The sequence below is a fragment of the Rhinopithecus roxellana genome, chromosome 4, assembly GCF_007565055.1.
Source record: "Rhinopithecus roxellana isolate Shanxi Qingling chromosome 4, ASM756505v1, whole genome shotgun sequence".
In the NCBI taxonomy this organism is placed as follows: domain Eukaryota; kingdom Metazoa; phylum Chordata; class Mammalia; order Primates; family Cercopithecidae; genus Rhinopithecus; species Rhinopithecus roxellana.
Window position 1 is genome coordinate 135,502,784 of NC_044552.1, and position 14,542 is coordinate 135,517,325.

Consider the following 14,542-nt stretch of genomic DNA (forward strand, 5'->3'; position numbering starts at 1 on the left):
ATAGAGAAATAATGTCTATTTTCACAGCTCTCTAAAGAATTGTGATATAAAATCTAGGATTAAACTTTAAAGCATTTTATCTAGACTTCCAGCAGACATACTCACTTCTGATGAATTTCTGTTCTAGATCCATGTCTGAGGATACTTTCAAAATATACCTAAGATCAGAGATCAAAGGCCATTCACCTAGATAACCAAACACTCTTAAGTCTGTTTTCAGAGACCTGTGCCATGATAGGTGTTTCTGATTTTAGTGTTTTAGTGTTTAGTAATGACAGCATGGTGTATCTTTTTCCTTATTTTATTTCTATCCTATTTGTGCCTTCATATTTAAAAAGGGTTTGGTGAAGGCAGTGGATAGTTGGTTTGCTTTTTTATACATCCGAAAATCTCTACCATTTTCGGGGAGATTTGATCATGTACATTAATGTGATTATTGATATAGGTGGATTTAAATATCCTGTTTTGCTATCTTTTTTCCATTTTCCTATCTGTTCTTTTTCACTCTTTTCCTCTTTCTCTGCTTCATTAGTATTAAATGAATATTTTTTGTTTTCTGTCTTTTGTTCACTTAGTAGCTATGTTTTTTTGTTTGTTTTGTTGGTTTTTACTTGTGTTTGTTTGATTTTAGTGGCTATTTTAGGGTTTCTAGTAATACTGTCCAATAGATATATAATGTGAGCCACATATGCAATTTACATGTTTTCTAAAAGTCATGCTTTTAAAAGCTAAAAGAAGCAGGTGAAATTAATTTTAAGACCATTTTTATTTAAAGTAATATACCCAATTATAATTTCAATTAATAATAATCAATATTAATGATTTATAACAGTATATAAATATTAATGGTAAATTTTATACTTTTTACACTATGTCTTTGAAATATGGTGTGTATTCTATACTTACAGCACATTCATTTTGGACCAATTACATTTCAAGGACTCAAGAGCTACATGTGGCTAGTGGTTACCATGATACACAATGGAGGTTTATAGAGTTCACCTTTAACTTATCACAAGTAATATACCAATTTATGTATAGTAGAAACAAACCTTAAATAATACTCTTTCATTTTCCTCCTCCCATCACGGGTGTGAGTGTTGTCATGTTTTACTTCTCTATATGTTATAAACCTGACAGTGCATTGTTACTATCTTTTGCTTTCGTTATCTCTCTCTTTTTTTTTTTTTTTTTTTTTTTTTTTTTTTTTTTTTTTGAGATGGGATCTCACTCTGTTGCCTAGGCTGGAGTGCAGCGGCGCGATCTCAGGCTGCCTTGGCCTCCCAAAGTGCTGGGATTACAGGCATGAGCCACTGCACTCAGCCTGCTTTAGTTGTCTCTTAAAGAGATTTCAAAAATAAGAAAAATACCTTTTTACATATCCACATATTTACCATTTCCAGTATTCTTTATTATTATTATTATTATTATTTATTTTTTTTTTTATTTTTTTTTTTTTGAGACGGAGCCTCGCTCTGTCGCCCGGGCTGGAGTGCAGTGACCGGATCTCAGCTCACTGCAAGCTCCGCCTCCCAGGTTTACGCTATTCTCCTGCCTCAGCCTCCCGAGTAGCTGGGACTACAGGTGCCCGCCACCTCGCCCAGCTAGTTTCTTGTATTTTTTAGTAGAGACGGGGTTTCACCGTGTTAGCCAGGATGGTCTCGATCTCCTGACCTCGTGATCCGCCTGTCTCGGCCTCCCAAAGTGCTGGGATTACAGGCTTGAGCCACCGCGCCGGCCTATTCTTTATTATTTTATGTAGATTCAGAATTTTTCTGCCTGAAGGCTTCCTTTAATAATTTTTGTAGTGCCATTCTACTGGTGATGGATTATTTTGGCTTTTGTATGTCTGAAAAAAATCTTTATTTTCCCTTCATAATGAACAGTATTTTTGCTGGCAATAACAATTCTAGGTTTATAGAATTTTTTTCTTTTTCTTTCAGTATTTTAACCCTTTTCCTGTTTGCCCCAATAATACATGTCTGCAAGTGTTGTGTTTACCCTGAGATAACTTTGCCAGAAAATATCTGACTTTTTTTTTGCATCATTCTAGTATACCGACTTTGGAAATAAAAGACATCATTATATTTACAACATTCTGGGGCAGGTGAGGTGGCTCACACCTGTAATCCCAATCCTTTGGGAGGCTGAGGCAGGCAGATCACTTGAGGTCAGGAGTTCGAGAACAGCCTAAAAATACAAAATTAGCCAGGCGTGGTGGTGCACACCTGTAATCCCAACTACTCCAAAGGCTGAGGCAGGAGAATTGTTTGAACCTGGGAGGCAGAGGTTACAGTGAGCCGAGACCGCACCACTGCACTCCAGCTTGGGCAACAGAGCAAGACCCTGTCTCAAAAAAATAAAAAATAAATAAAATATTTACAATATTCTGTTTTTAGTAGTGGTGTTTTGTATTTCCATTTACAAAACATAGTAATTCTCAATTGCTGAACATGCCAAATCCTAGAAAACAGTATTTCTTTTTGTCTTTTTTTTTTTTTTTTTTTTTTTTTTTTTTGAGGCGAGTCTTGCTCTCTCTCCCAGTCTGGAGTGCAGTGGCACAATCTCGGCTCACTGCAAGCTCTGCTTCCCAGGTTCACGCCATTCTCCTGCCTCAGCCTCCCGAGTAGCTGGGACTACCGGCTCCTGCCACTACGCCAGGCTAAATTTTTATTTTTAGTAGAGACGGGGTTTCATCGTGTTAGCCAGGATGGTTTCAATCTCCTGATCTTGTGATCCACCTGTCTCAGCCTCCCAAAGTGCTGGGATTACAGGCATGAGCCACTGTGCCCGGCCAACACAGCATTTCTAGGTGTGATGTTAACATCATTCTCAAACAGTTTTTGGCTGATGATTCATTTGATGAATCCAATTTTTTCAAAATTGACAATACTGATGATTCAGACAATTCTGATGTTAGTTACGTTTAGAAATAACTCCAAGAGCAGTTTTTACATGTTATTTTCACATTGAAAGTCAGATTGGCTTTAGCCTCGAAAAGCATGTTTATGTAAAATTAAATGAGTGCTGGCAGGCCACTGTAGTTTTTACTCCTAAATGGGAAAAGGGTTAAAGATGTCACTCCTTTGTTGCCCAGCTTACATTGTTTCTGGCAAGAAGTCTACTGTTATTCTTATGATTGTCAATCTATATGTAATATGTATTTTTCCTCTGGTTGCTTTTAATATTTTCTCTTTATCATTAGTTTTGTCCAATGTAATAATGTGCACAGGTGTTGTTTGCATGAAGTTTATTGTGTTTAGAATCTGTTGAACTTCTTCAACTGGTTTATAGTTTTCAGCATATTTAAACAAATTTTGGCCATTTTTTCTTCAAATATATTCTTCAATTCTCCCTTCTTTCTTTTGAAAACTCCAATCACATGTACATTATGCTACATTAAGTTTTTCTACAACTCACTGAAGTTCTTTGTATTTTTGTTTCTTTGCTTCTCTGTGCCTTATTTTGCATAGTTTATTATTGATATGTTTTCAAGTTTAGAATATTTTGTTTTCCAGACTGTAATCTGCTATTAATCCTATCCCATATAATTTTTATTTCAGACATTGCATTTTTCGTCTCTATACATTTGTTTTTGATCTTCTCATATATTCCATATTTCTTTTTAATGTGTTTACACTTTCCTCTAATTTCTGGAACATATGGAATAGTTATAATTACTGTTTGTCTATGAAGTGGGTAATCTGTGCCACATCTGCATCTGTTTTAATTGACTGATTTCCACCCCCACTTCCTCATTTAGATTTACATTTTCCTGCTTAATGTCTAGTAATTTTTTAATGCCAGACATTATAAATGTGACCCAGTTGGATTTTCTTGTATTTCTATAAATATTCTAGAGCTTTGTCTGATCCTTTTAAGATTTGCTCATAAGCTTTTATAGACTGAGCCATTGCGTGCTGTAGGGCTAATTTTGCCCCAGTTCTAAGGCACTATCATCAGTCTTCTACTTGTTGCTTTGTGAACAAAAACTATTTCTTGCCATTTATGAGCTCTTGATATTACTCCCTTTTATTCTTTCCCATGGTTGTTATTTTCCCCTGGTCTTGGGATAGTTTCCACACACACTTGCACTTACCAGTACAGAGCTGGAGACTCACAGACATTCTCTGCAGATTTCCAGAATTCTCTCTGTGTTCTGCTCTTTTTCTCTGGTACTCTGTCCTGTGAACTTCACCTGCCTTGGCCATTCCAGACTATGACCTCCATCTTCTTAACTTTAGAATACCAGGCAATGCCTGGGTTCTCCCTTTGTACACTGAAACTTGGAAACTCTCACCAGTAAGTAATCTGGAGGCAACATTATGACTCGTTTGTTTCACTATTCTTAAGGATCACTGTACTGTATTGCCTGATGTCTGATGCTTGAAAACCATTATTTCATTTATTTTGTATAGTTTTTGTTGTTACTGTTGTTTCCAGAGGATAAATCTGGACCATGTTTCTTCATCTTGGCCAGTCTCTAATTGTGTATTTGAGAATTTTATTATTTTTAGAAATCTAAATGTACAGACTTACATTTATCTCTATAAATTGCATATTATCAACTTTGTCCTTTTAAAGTATCTTCTAATTTTGTATTTTTTTTGTTTTAATTAATATGAAAAGTTAAGCATCATTTTTATATATTTGTCACACACATATGTAGTTTAGAATAAAACTGCAGACAGAGTTCTGAGGACTTCTACTAGGGATCAACCTGAAGTTCTCCTCAAACCATTAACAAATGATCTTTGAGAAAAATGATTCAGAGTTGCAGAACTACTTCACATTAACTGTATGGGAATTACTTGCTCCTTTCTTCCACAAAAACAATAAGAGAGCCTTTATCATTTTATTTGCCAAAGTTAAGATATTCTGTATTTATGGCCTTCCCTTTTCGAAATATAGAAACAATCAAAATCAGAACATAGTGTATTCTCTATGGCCTGCTCTTAATGCATTCATGTTGGTTTCTAGAGTTCTTTGCTTCCAAACAGTTCTGTAATTGATCTCAGAATGGGTCTAAAATCTACACTGAGATTATACAGATTAATAGCTTCCAAATTCTACCTTTTCCAAAAAGGTAAGACTTGTCCATCCCTTTCTGGCTTTCTATCATTGCTTCTACTTACTATGACTTTTCAGAGATTGCCAGCAATGTTTCTGGGATTATATTTGCACATTTTTTTCAATATCCTGCTTATTTTCTTCAGGATATTTTGGTATATTAACCAACTATGTGAGGCTGTTTCTATATAGCAGAGACTGAAACTGTATGGATAATTTTTTTTTCTTTTTTTTGAGACAGAGTTTCGTTCTTGTTGCCTAGTCTGGAGCGCAATGCCGAGATCTCGGCTCACCGCAACCTCTGCCTCCCAGGTTCAAGCTACTCTCCTGCTTCAGCCTTCTGTTTAACTGGGATTACAGGCATGCACCAGCACGCCCGGCTGATTTTGTATTTTTAGTAAAGACTGGGTTTCTCCATGTTGGTCAGGCTGTTCTCGAACTCCTGACCTCAGGTGATCTGCTCCTCCTCGGCCTCCCCAAGTGTTGGGATTACAGGCATGAGCCATGCACCCAACCCAGATAAATTTTTAAAAAAATTATGGCCAGGTGTGATGGTAGTCACAGACCATCACAATGCTCCCTGCACTTTGGGAGGCCCAGACAGGTGCATTGCTTGAGCTCAGGAGTTTGAGAACAGCCTGGGCAACATGGCAAAACCCTGTCTCTACAAAAAATACAACAATTAGTCAGGCATAGTGGCATGCACCTGTAGTACCAGTTACTTGGGAGTCTCAGGTGGAAGGATGGCTTGAGTTCAGGAGGTAGAAGTTGCAGAGAACCAAGATTACACCACCGCACTCCAGCCTGGGTGACAGAGCCAGACACTCACTCTCTCTCTCTCTCTCTCTCTCTCTCTCTCTCTCTCTCTCTCTCTCTCTTTCTCACACACACACACACACACATTTGTCTCAGAGAATTTGAATGGAATTTAAATGTCTTTCTTATATAACCTGTCCTGTATTTATTTATTTTTAAGATTGCCAGTCTGACTACTATTCTTCATATTGGAGAAAAAAGAAAAATAGGAACTGAGAATCCTACTTTTCTTCTGTTATTTGTTAGCATAGTTTGTTGCCTTCATGATTAAATAATACCTGATGTCCAAGTAGTGGTCCTAACTTCTCACTGCTGTTTTCCTTTGTAGAACATAATCTAAAGTGTCATTGCTGTTTTTCTTTGTGATCCATGAGGTATGTTGTTACCTGTCCTTGGCATTATTTTCTTTTATTTCGTGTATGGCTTGGTCCATTCTGTGATAGTTAGCTTTCCTGACAGTATTCATACAATTCTCAGCATTCTTATGGGCTCACTCCTAAATGCACTAAAATCAGCAAACACTAGTAATGTTTTATCCAGAATAAACCACCATAAAGCAGCACACAACTGATTGCATGCTGTAAGAACTGGATTTATTATTGATCAGAAATTTAACTTTTGCATATGCATAAAATAAATCCATGTATAATAAATAGTTCCTAAAATCAAAGTCTGGGCCTTACTGAGCTTGTGTAACAATGACCTCAATAATTGAATAAAAATTCCTTGGAGGGGATTAAAATAAATAAGTAAATAAATAATGGAATAAAAAAGGCAGCTGTGCTGACTGAAAAGTCAAAGATTAGCAAAAAAAGTGACATGATGCTAATGACAAAGTTAAATGGTTCAAACTTTCATTTATGTGACAAAAATGTGAAACTTACCATCTTAAAATAAGTCATAATCTTATGGCTAATTTTATTGCTTTGTGAAAGGCTTGACTCTGAAAATGAAAAAGTTTATTCACTGTCAGACGCAGCTGATTTTAAGCCAAATGAGAAATTGTGATGCAAGAAGTATACAAATGTGTTAAATAAAATAGGATTCTTAAATACTCTAATGGTTGTAAACGTATTTAGCTAACATTTACTAAGTGCCTACAAATGTACCAGGCACCGTTCTAAGCACTAAGGATGCTGTAATGAACAAAATAGACAAAAATTCCTGTACTATGGAGTTTACATTCTAGTGGGGGTAAAGTTTGGAGAGTCAGAAAATAAACGAGAAATAAATAGGTCAAATAGGTAAAACTGTAGGATTTTACGGATCACCACTGTCCAATGGAAATACAATGTAAGCCATATATGTAATTTTCAATTTCCTACCAGTCATATTAAAGTGTAAAACAGGTGAAATTACATTTTCATAAGCTTTTTATTTTTGAATAATTCTTAATTTACAAAAAATTCCAAATGTATTAAATAGTATGGAGAATTGCTGCAGACTGTTCATTCAGTTTTTCTGTTGTTAAGATCTTGCATTACTGTGATGCATTTTTCAAAACCAAGAAACCAACATTGGTGCATTATCATTAACTAAACCTCAGACTTTATTTGAATTTTACTAATTTTTCCATTAATGTCATCCTCCTGTTTCAGGATCCAGTTTACGATATCACAGTGCATTTAGTTGTCATGTCTTCTTAGTCTCCTCTGGTCTGTGATGGGGTGTATTAATTTTAATAATATATTTTATTTAACTCAATATAGCAAAAATATCATTTTAACCTGTAATTGATATTTTTAAAATTATCAATGTTTATTACTTTTTCTTATTCAGTCTTCAAAATCCAGAGTGTATTTTATACTTAACAGTACATCACATTTCTTACTCAGACACTTTCATTGGAAATACTTCATCTGCATTTGCATCTCACAAAATTTACAGTTGAAAAAGTAGGTTCATATACTTAGGTTGTTCCAAGTATACTTAAAAGTCTTCCAATAAATTCATGACTAATGCAAGTTTAGAAAAAAGCAAAAAAAAATTACTTTAAAAAGTTTAAAAATAATCCCATTAGATATCAGTTTTCAAATTTAAATCTAAATTTAATTTAATCAATTAAGGTTAATTAATTTAAAAATTCAGTTCCCAGTTGCACTAGACATATTCAAGTGCTCAATAGTCACAGACCATCATAAGGACTTTTGATTTTATTCCGCGCTAGAAAGGGAGCACTGAAGGGTTTTGAGCAAAGTAGTGACATAATCTGATTTAAGATGACTTTGCTATGTCAGAGAATAAATTGAGATGACTGCAGTTACCATCAGGTAAGTGATGAAGGTGCCTTGGACTAAAGTGGTGGCAGTGGAGGTGGGGAGAACTGGTAGGAGTCCAGGAATCTCTTGTGCTAGCCCTGACTCAATCTGCTTATGAATTAGATAAGGGATCAGGATGACACAAAGGTTTTGGGGCTAAAAAATTTAGGACAATGAATTTGTGTTTTTAGATTTTGTAAAAAACATGTTTGGGTAGGAATATCAGGGGCTTGGTTTTGGACATTTTGAGTTCAAGATGCGTATGAGACATGTAAGTGAAGACAATAAGTAGGCAGTGGATATCTGAGTATGGAGTTGAGGAGAGCTCAGCCGGTGATAAACATTTGGGAGCCATCAACATATAGATGGTATTTAAAGATAGAAGACTGAAGGAGCCCACCAAACGAGAGTACAGAAAGAAGTGTTAGGGTGAGGTCGCCCAGCAACAGTATTTTCAGGAAAATGCAAGCTTTGAGATCAGGCCGCAAACAGATCAACGAAAATTGGAGGAATAATAAATTCTTTCCAGGCAAAAGCAGCATTAGATGCAATGGTGCAAAGGTAAGTGATTAGCCAACCATGGCATAGCAAGTCATTTCTGCTCTGCTGAAGCAGAAATACCAGCTAGCTGACACAGAAAGATGCATTAAGTGACTGAGAAGGGCTCCTCTGATGCTGACTGGGTGACTATCCAGAGCTGGGAATGTGAGGGTTCTAAGGACAGCTTTAGAGTTAACAAGTGACAGCTGCAGTTAGTTTCCTATACATACACAAAACCAACCCGTCCTACCACCGAACATATGTCATAATGCTGGCACAACAGTCACATCCCTTTTAATTTTGCAGACGAGGAGTAACTGTTGCCCTGGACCACAAAGCCACTTAGCGGCAGAGCCTCGCACCCGCGAAGATTACTAGGGAGATGTTTTTACCCCTGAGGACACCTGAGCTCTTAAGTGGGGCAGGCTCGGAGGGAGGGGGGCTGATAAGGCGAGTTCAGGCAGGGCAATCATGATGGGCGCTTGAGTTCTGCGCAGAATTTTGACAAGGGGGAGGGTCCTGGCTTGAAGACAAAGCAATGAGTCATTTAAGGATAATGGAAGGGCATAAGCGGAAGCTCAAGAATAAAAAGCACTGAAATACTTGAGCTGGCGGCAGGGCTGAACGTAGCCCAGTTAAAGATCCTTTTTTGCCACATCCTCTCCAAGCCGGGCTGTGAGTACCGCGTGGAACAAAGGAGAAGGGTGGCGGTGGGGTCAGTAAAGAGCTGGCCCAAGGTGCATCTTTTAGGTCCGGATGCTGGGAGCAGCCGTCCCCGCCCCTATATTCCTCTCACCAGGTAGGTTTGCCCGGGAGTGGCTACCTCCCAGGCAAAAATTCGGCCTGGTTAAACTGGAAAGAGCAGGAAAGCCTGCCCACTGGCGCCCGGGGAAGGCATGCAAAGTGCCAGCACCCTACCAACCCAGGAACCTCACCGGTGCGGACGGGGCCGCGGGCTCTTCCGGGGCGGGCTTCGCCTGACGCAGGAGGAGGGGCGGCCCCGTCGCACACGAACCAATCACGACAGACGCTTCTACGTGGCTAGCATTGACCAACTGGAGACGGTAGAGATAGCGACGGGGAAATTCAAACGTGTTTGCGGAAAGGAGTTTGGGTTCCATCTTTTCATTTCCCCAGCGCCGCTTCCAGTAGGTAAGTTCTCTCTCACCGGCGCACTGAGGAACGGCTGCAACCGGTGTAGGGGCTCATTGTCAACGCTGGTCGGTGAGGGGTGGGGCGAGTTGGGGGCAGCTTGCAGCCGGGAATGCGACGCGGCTAAACGAGCTGGAGGGGGAGGGGAGGTCTCAGTGCCTCTGCGCGTCTGGCCGGTGGGGTGATGGAGGAGGTTTTGTTGAGTAAGTAAGAAGTGGGTGTGGCCCACGCTGGAAAGAAGGGGTGGTGGGGTACCTGCGCACAAGATCGTTTTCCACAGGACGGTCTCTCTTGTTTTGCGGGTTGGAACTGGGAAAGAAAGGGGTGGCCGTGATCTGACAGTTACCTTTCAAACCTTTCTTAAGAGGTAGAGTGATACCTTGCTGCAACTTTATGACTTCTTCATTGTTAAATCCAAAGACGGGGCAGCATTGTTATCAGTCACACTGAGTTGGTGTTTGAGAGTCACAAAGATACGATTAACAGTAAGACTGCAGACACTTTATTGAACAAACACCACCACCATGCAGATAAGCAAGTGCTCAGTACCAGTACAGTAGTTTCTTAGTGTTGGATTAAGGTGGCAAATCATGATTCTGCTAGATATGCACAAGAATAAACCTGTGGATTTCTTAATTATCAGTAAAGCCCCATCATGTTCATATTTTGCTTTGAAAGCACTTGCACTGTGAAGATTTACTCACGTAAAGCAGGCGAATAAAAGAATTGTTATTCTCGTTGCCAAACAAATTCTTTGCCTATGTCACTACCAGAATCTAAACAATCTTTATATGTATGTAGCTTCCAGAATCCAAGCAAACACTCCATCATATTTTTTTAAGTGACACTAAATTTACAGATTTCTAGAGTGATTTCTAAAGTGTGACGTCATTGATGTTATATTGGGGGAAAAAAGTGTACTTGGCCTATGAAACTTTGCTGAATAAATTACAAAGATGTGTACCTTGTTGTTGTGCACTTAGCTCCATTAATATTAGCCTAGTAATAGCTGCATTTAGATGTGTTCACAAAATGAATGCTTTAGTCGTCTGGGTTCTAAAAAGCCAGCACATTTTTTTTCTTTGATGCTAAATAGGAATTATGACTAGTTCAGTTTTTTTCTTAGAAATGGAGTCCGAGGATTTAAGTGGCAGAGAATTGACAATTGATTCCATAATGAACAAAGTGAGAGACATTAAAAATAAGTTTAAAAATGAAGACCTTACTGATGAACTAAGCTTGAATAAAATTTCTGCTGACACTACAGGTGAGTTTTTCTTTTCTTTTAAGTTAGTAACTGTTTGTTGGGTGTCCTCTAAGGTAAATAAATAGTACTAATCACTTTATTTATAATTTACCCATGTGTTTATTGTTTTTCACCTCCACTGGAATGTAGGCTGCATGAGGGCAGGGTTTTTATCTGTTATATCCACAGAACCTTGGTGTCTGGCACATGATAGGTAGGTACTTAAACATTTACTGAACAATGATTAATGGGTGAAGGTGCCCAGAGTTTAATACTCTAGTTCTTCTAAAAGTATTAGCTCAGAAGTCTCATTCTTTACTGTATTTCAAATGGTTGGTCATTTGAATGGTGACCTTTGGATAATTTTGTTACATGTATACTAACCATTAAATAGATGAGACATTGAAAATAAGTGGAAGAACCTGTGATCTAATCATGGTGGCTGACAATGTTCACTTTGAAAAAACCTAGAAAATGATAGTTTTGGTGTTAAGCAAAGTCTTAATAGAGTATAATTGTACTTAATTATGTCACACTAACAAAGGTTGTACATCAAGGCAATTGAGTATTTTAAGTATTGAGGAAGATTCAAAGGTGCTTGAAACCATAGTTTCTTTCTAGGTGAGAATTTATATATTCACTATGCTGCACTGTAATGTATGCTTGGCATCATAGGAATACTAGCATGATAAAACACAAATGTTTTATTTGTTGATTAGAGGAAGAATAGGGTACTCAGGCATGAGGAATGTATCTGCAAAGCCACAGATGGCAATGTGTGTTTTTAGGCATTTCACAGACTAATTTCTTAGGAAAGCAGTAGGAGGTAAAAATAGAAAATTAAGGTCAGACCACATTAAATTTAAAATGACAAAGCAAAGTTATGCATGTACTATATTTTAGTAGAAAGTGGAAACAAATTTTATTTGTAAAAGTAAAGATGTAGGCTTTGTTGAAAGTGACTGAAATTTATAGACGGAATGATAGCTTCTCTGGAAATCTGAATTTAATAATGCTTAGTAATAACCAAAATATCCTGAACAGAAGACTGACATTCAAGTTATCTTTTTAAAAAACTAACACTCATTACAGTGTGAAAATTTGGTCTGAAGATTATTCTTGCTGTTTCTGTTGGTTGGGGTTCCACAGAGAGAAACCTGACCGTCACTAGAGGTCCTATAAATTCCAAAGGTCTACACCATGGTAACTATGAGTTTGTTGGACTAAGAAATTATCAGGGCCTCTAGGAGAAATACAGGTTACTTGGAGAAAAGAAAATGATTATATCATTTGTTTATTTTTTTATTGGAAAGCTGGTTTGGTTGTTTTACAAGTAAGTATGAGGTATACAGAGATAATGTTGAATGAGTAAGGCTGTAAAGAAGGTTCTATTAGGACCAGAGCAGTAAGTTTAATGAATAAATCATTGATGGGAGAATTTTCTAAGTTAATTAGTACAGGTGGTGGTGGGAGAGATTTAGTTTTCTATGGATAGGTAGGATGCTAAAATTGTAGTTATCCTGCAACAGCATAAAATTTTTCTTAAACTACATCCAATTTTTAAAGGCTACTTACAAAAAATCCCACTTATTTTCAAATTTTTTCTTTTCTTCAAAATATGTAACTTTTGGATAAAGTATACCTAGATAAAAGATAAATATACAATAAATAAGTTACTTATATTTATATGAACTTTTACAATTTTAAAAAGTATTATAAGGACTTTATGTACGTTGATACTGAGAGTACAAATGCTTGACTATATTTTGAAGGAAAATTGCAATTTGGCATTTGTTTTATGTCTTCTCTTGTGATATATTTTGTTCCCCTTATTTAGATAACTCGGGAACTGTTAACCAAATTATGATGATGGCAAACAGCCCAGAGGACTGGTTGAGTTTGTTGCTGAAACTAGAGAAAAACAGTGTTCCTCTAAGTGATGCTCTTTTAAATAAATTGATTGGTCGTTACAGTCAAGCAATTGAAGCACTTCCCCCAGATAAATATGGCCAAAATGAGAGTTTTGCTAGAATTCAAGTGAGATTTGCTGAATTAAAAGCGTAAGTACTAGCATTTTAACTATGTTTAACTATGTTACATAATATGTAACTACATTGCAAAGAGAGAAAAAAACATGTCAGTATTGTGAGAAAATTAATATTTTTTTCCAAATACTTTTGCTTATAGTTAACAAGAGTCTAATGTAAACTCTTTTCTATGCACATTTCCACAAAAGTTTACTTATTTTATACTGCCTAAAAAGATTTTTATTTTTTATTTATTTATTTTTTATTTTTATTTATTTATTTTTTTTGAGACGGAGTCTTGCTCTGTCGCCCAGGCTGGAGTGCAGTGGCTGGATCTCAGCTCACTGCAAGCTCCGCCTCCCGGGTTTACGCCATTCTCCTGCCTCAGCCTCCCGAGTAGCTGGGACTACAGGCGCCCGCCACCTCGCCCGGCTAGTTTTTTGTGTTTTTTAGTAGAGACGGGGTTTCACCGTGTTAGCCAGGATGATCTCGATCTCCTGACCTCGTGATCCGCCTGTCTCGGCCTCCCAAAGTGCTGGGATTACAGGCTTGAGCCACCGCACCCGGCCTAAAGATTTTTAAAAAATAACTTACTAGTATTTAATTTTATCCACAGAGAAAAGCAATATCCCATGTCTTTTGGAAAATTGAATGAAGCATTATCAAATTTAAGTAGCTATGTTCTTTTTCTTAAATTTTGACTCAGATCTTTTATTACAGTATTCAAGAGCCAGATGATGCACGTGACTACTTTCAAATGGCCAGAGCAAACTGCAAGAAATTTGCTTTTGTTCATATATCTTTTGCACAATTTGAACTGTCACAAGGTAATCTGAAAATGTCAAATTCAAATTTTAAGTAAAGGATAACTTACTACAACTTACATCCTAATATTAAATCATATATATGAAGTGGAAATTTGAGTCAAAAGGCATTAAAGTTGATCAGATGAGAATATGGGGCGGAAAATGCCACCTAAATGTAATTGCCGAGAATATCTGTTATACTAGCTTTTCCATGTATAAAGAGTAATCCAGGGAAATGAGCACGAACATTGTCTATGTGCTACTAGTTAGATTCAGGAAACGTCTAAAGGAAAGTAGCTGCTTCACTGAGTATTTGTAGGAAGAAGGATATCAGATATTTAAGCTCTAGCTTGAGTATCTAGAGCTTACATAAACTTTTCTTATGCTATGGTTTCATAGCGCCAAAGTGTACATTAAAGTGTAGCTATGTAGCTTGGTGGTCAGGTAAACTGTGTGTGTGTGTGTGTGTGTGTGTGTGTGTGTGTGTGTGTGTGTAGCATTAAGTGGTAGTTCTTTAAAATAAAAAAAGTAAACTGCTGTAGAAACTATTTCTTGTTCACTTGGTTCTTCCTAGTCTGGATTTTTTTGGGTAAGACCAAGACAATCTCTTCCTAAGACATTTTTAAC

The 14,542-nt window shown here is 37.3% G+C and overlaps 1 protein-coding gene across 1 annotated transcript in view; it reads left to right on the plus strand.

Moving 5' to 3' along the window:
- Positions 1 to 9,733: 9,733 nt before the first annotated feature.
- The window catches only part of TTK (TTK protein kinase), a 45,805-nt gene continuing 40,996 nt past the window's right edge, over positions 9,734 to 14,542 (plus strand). Inside the window, exons 1-4 of the mRNA XM_010388533.2 lie at positions 9,734 to 9,836; positions 10,963 to 11,103; positions 12,920 to 13,142; positions 13,830 to 13,936. Of these exons, the coding sequence (XP_010386835.1) occupies positions 10,965 to 11,103; positions 12,920 to 13,142; positions 13,830 to 13,936 (469 nt within the window). The 5' untranslated portion in view covers positions 9,734 to 9,836; positions 10,963 to 10,964. The remainder of the gene's footprint in view (positions 9,837 to 10,962; positions 11,104 to 12,919; positions 13,143 to 13,829; positions 13,937 to 14,542) is intronic.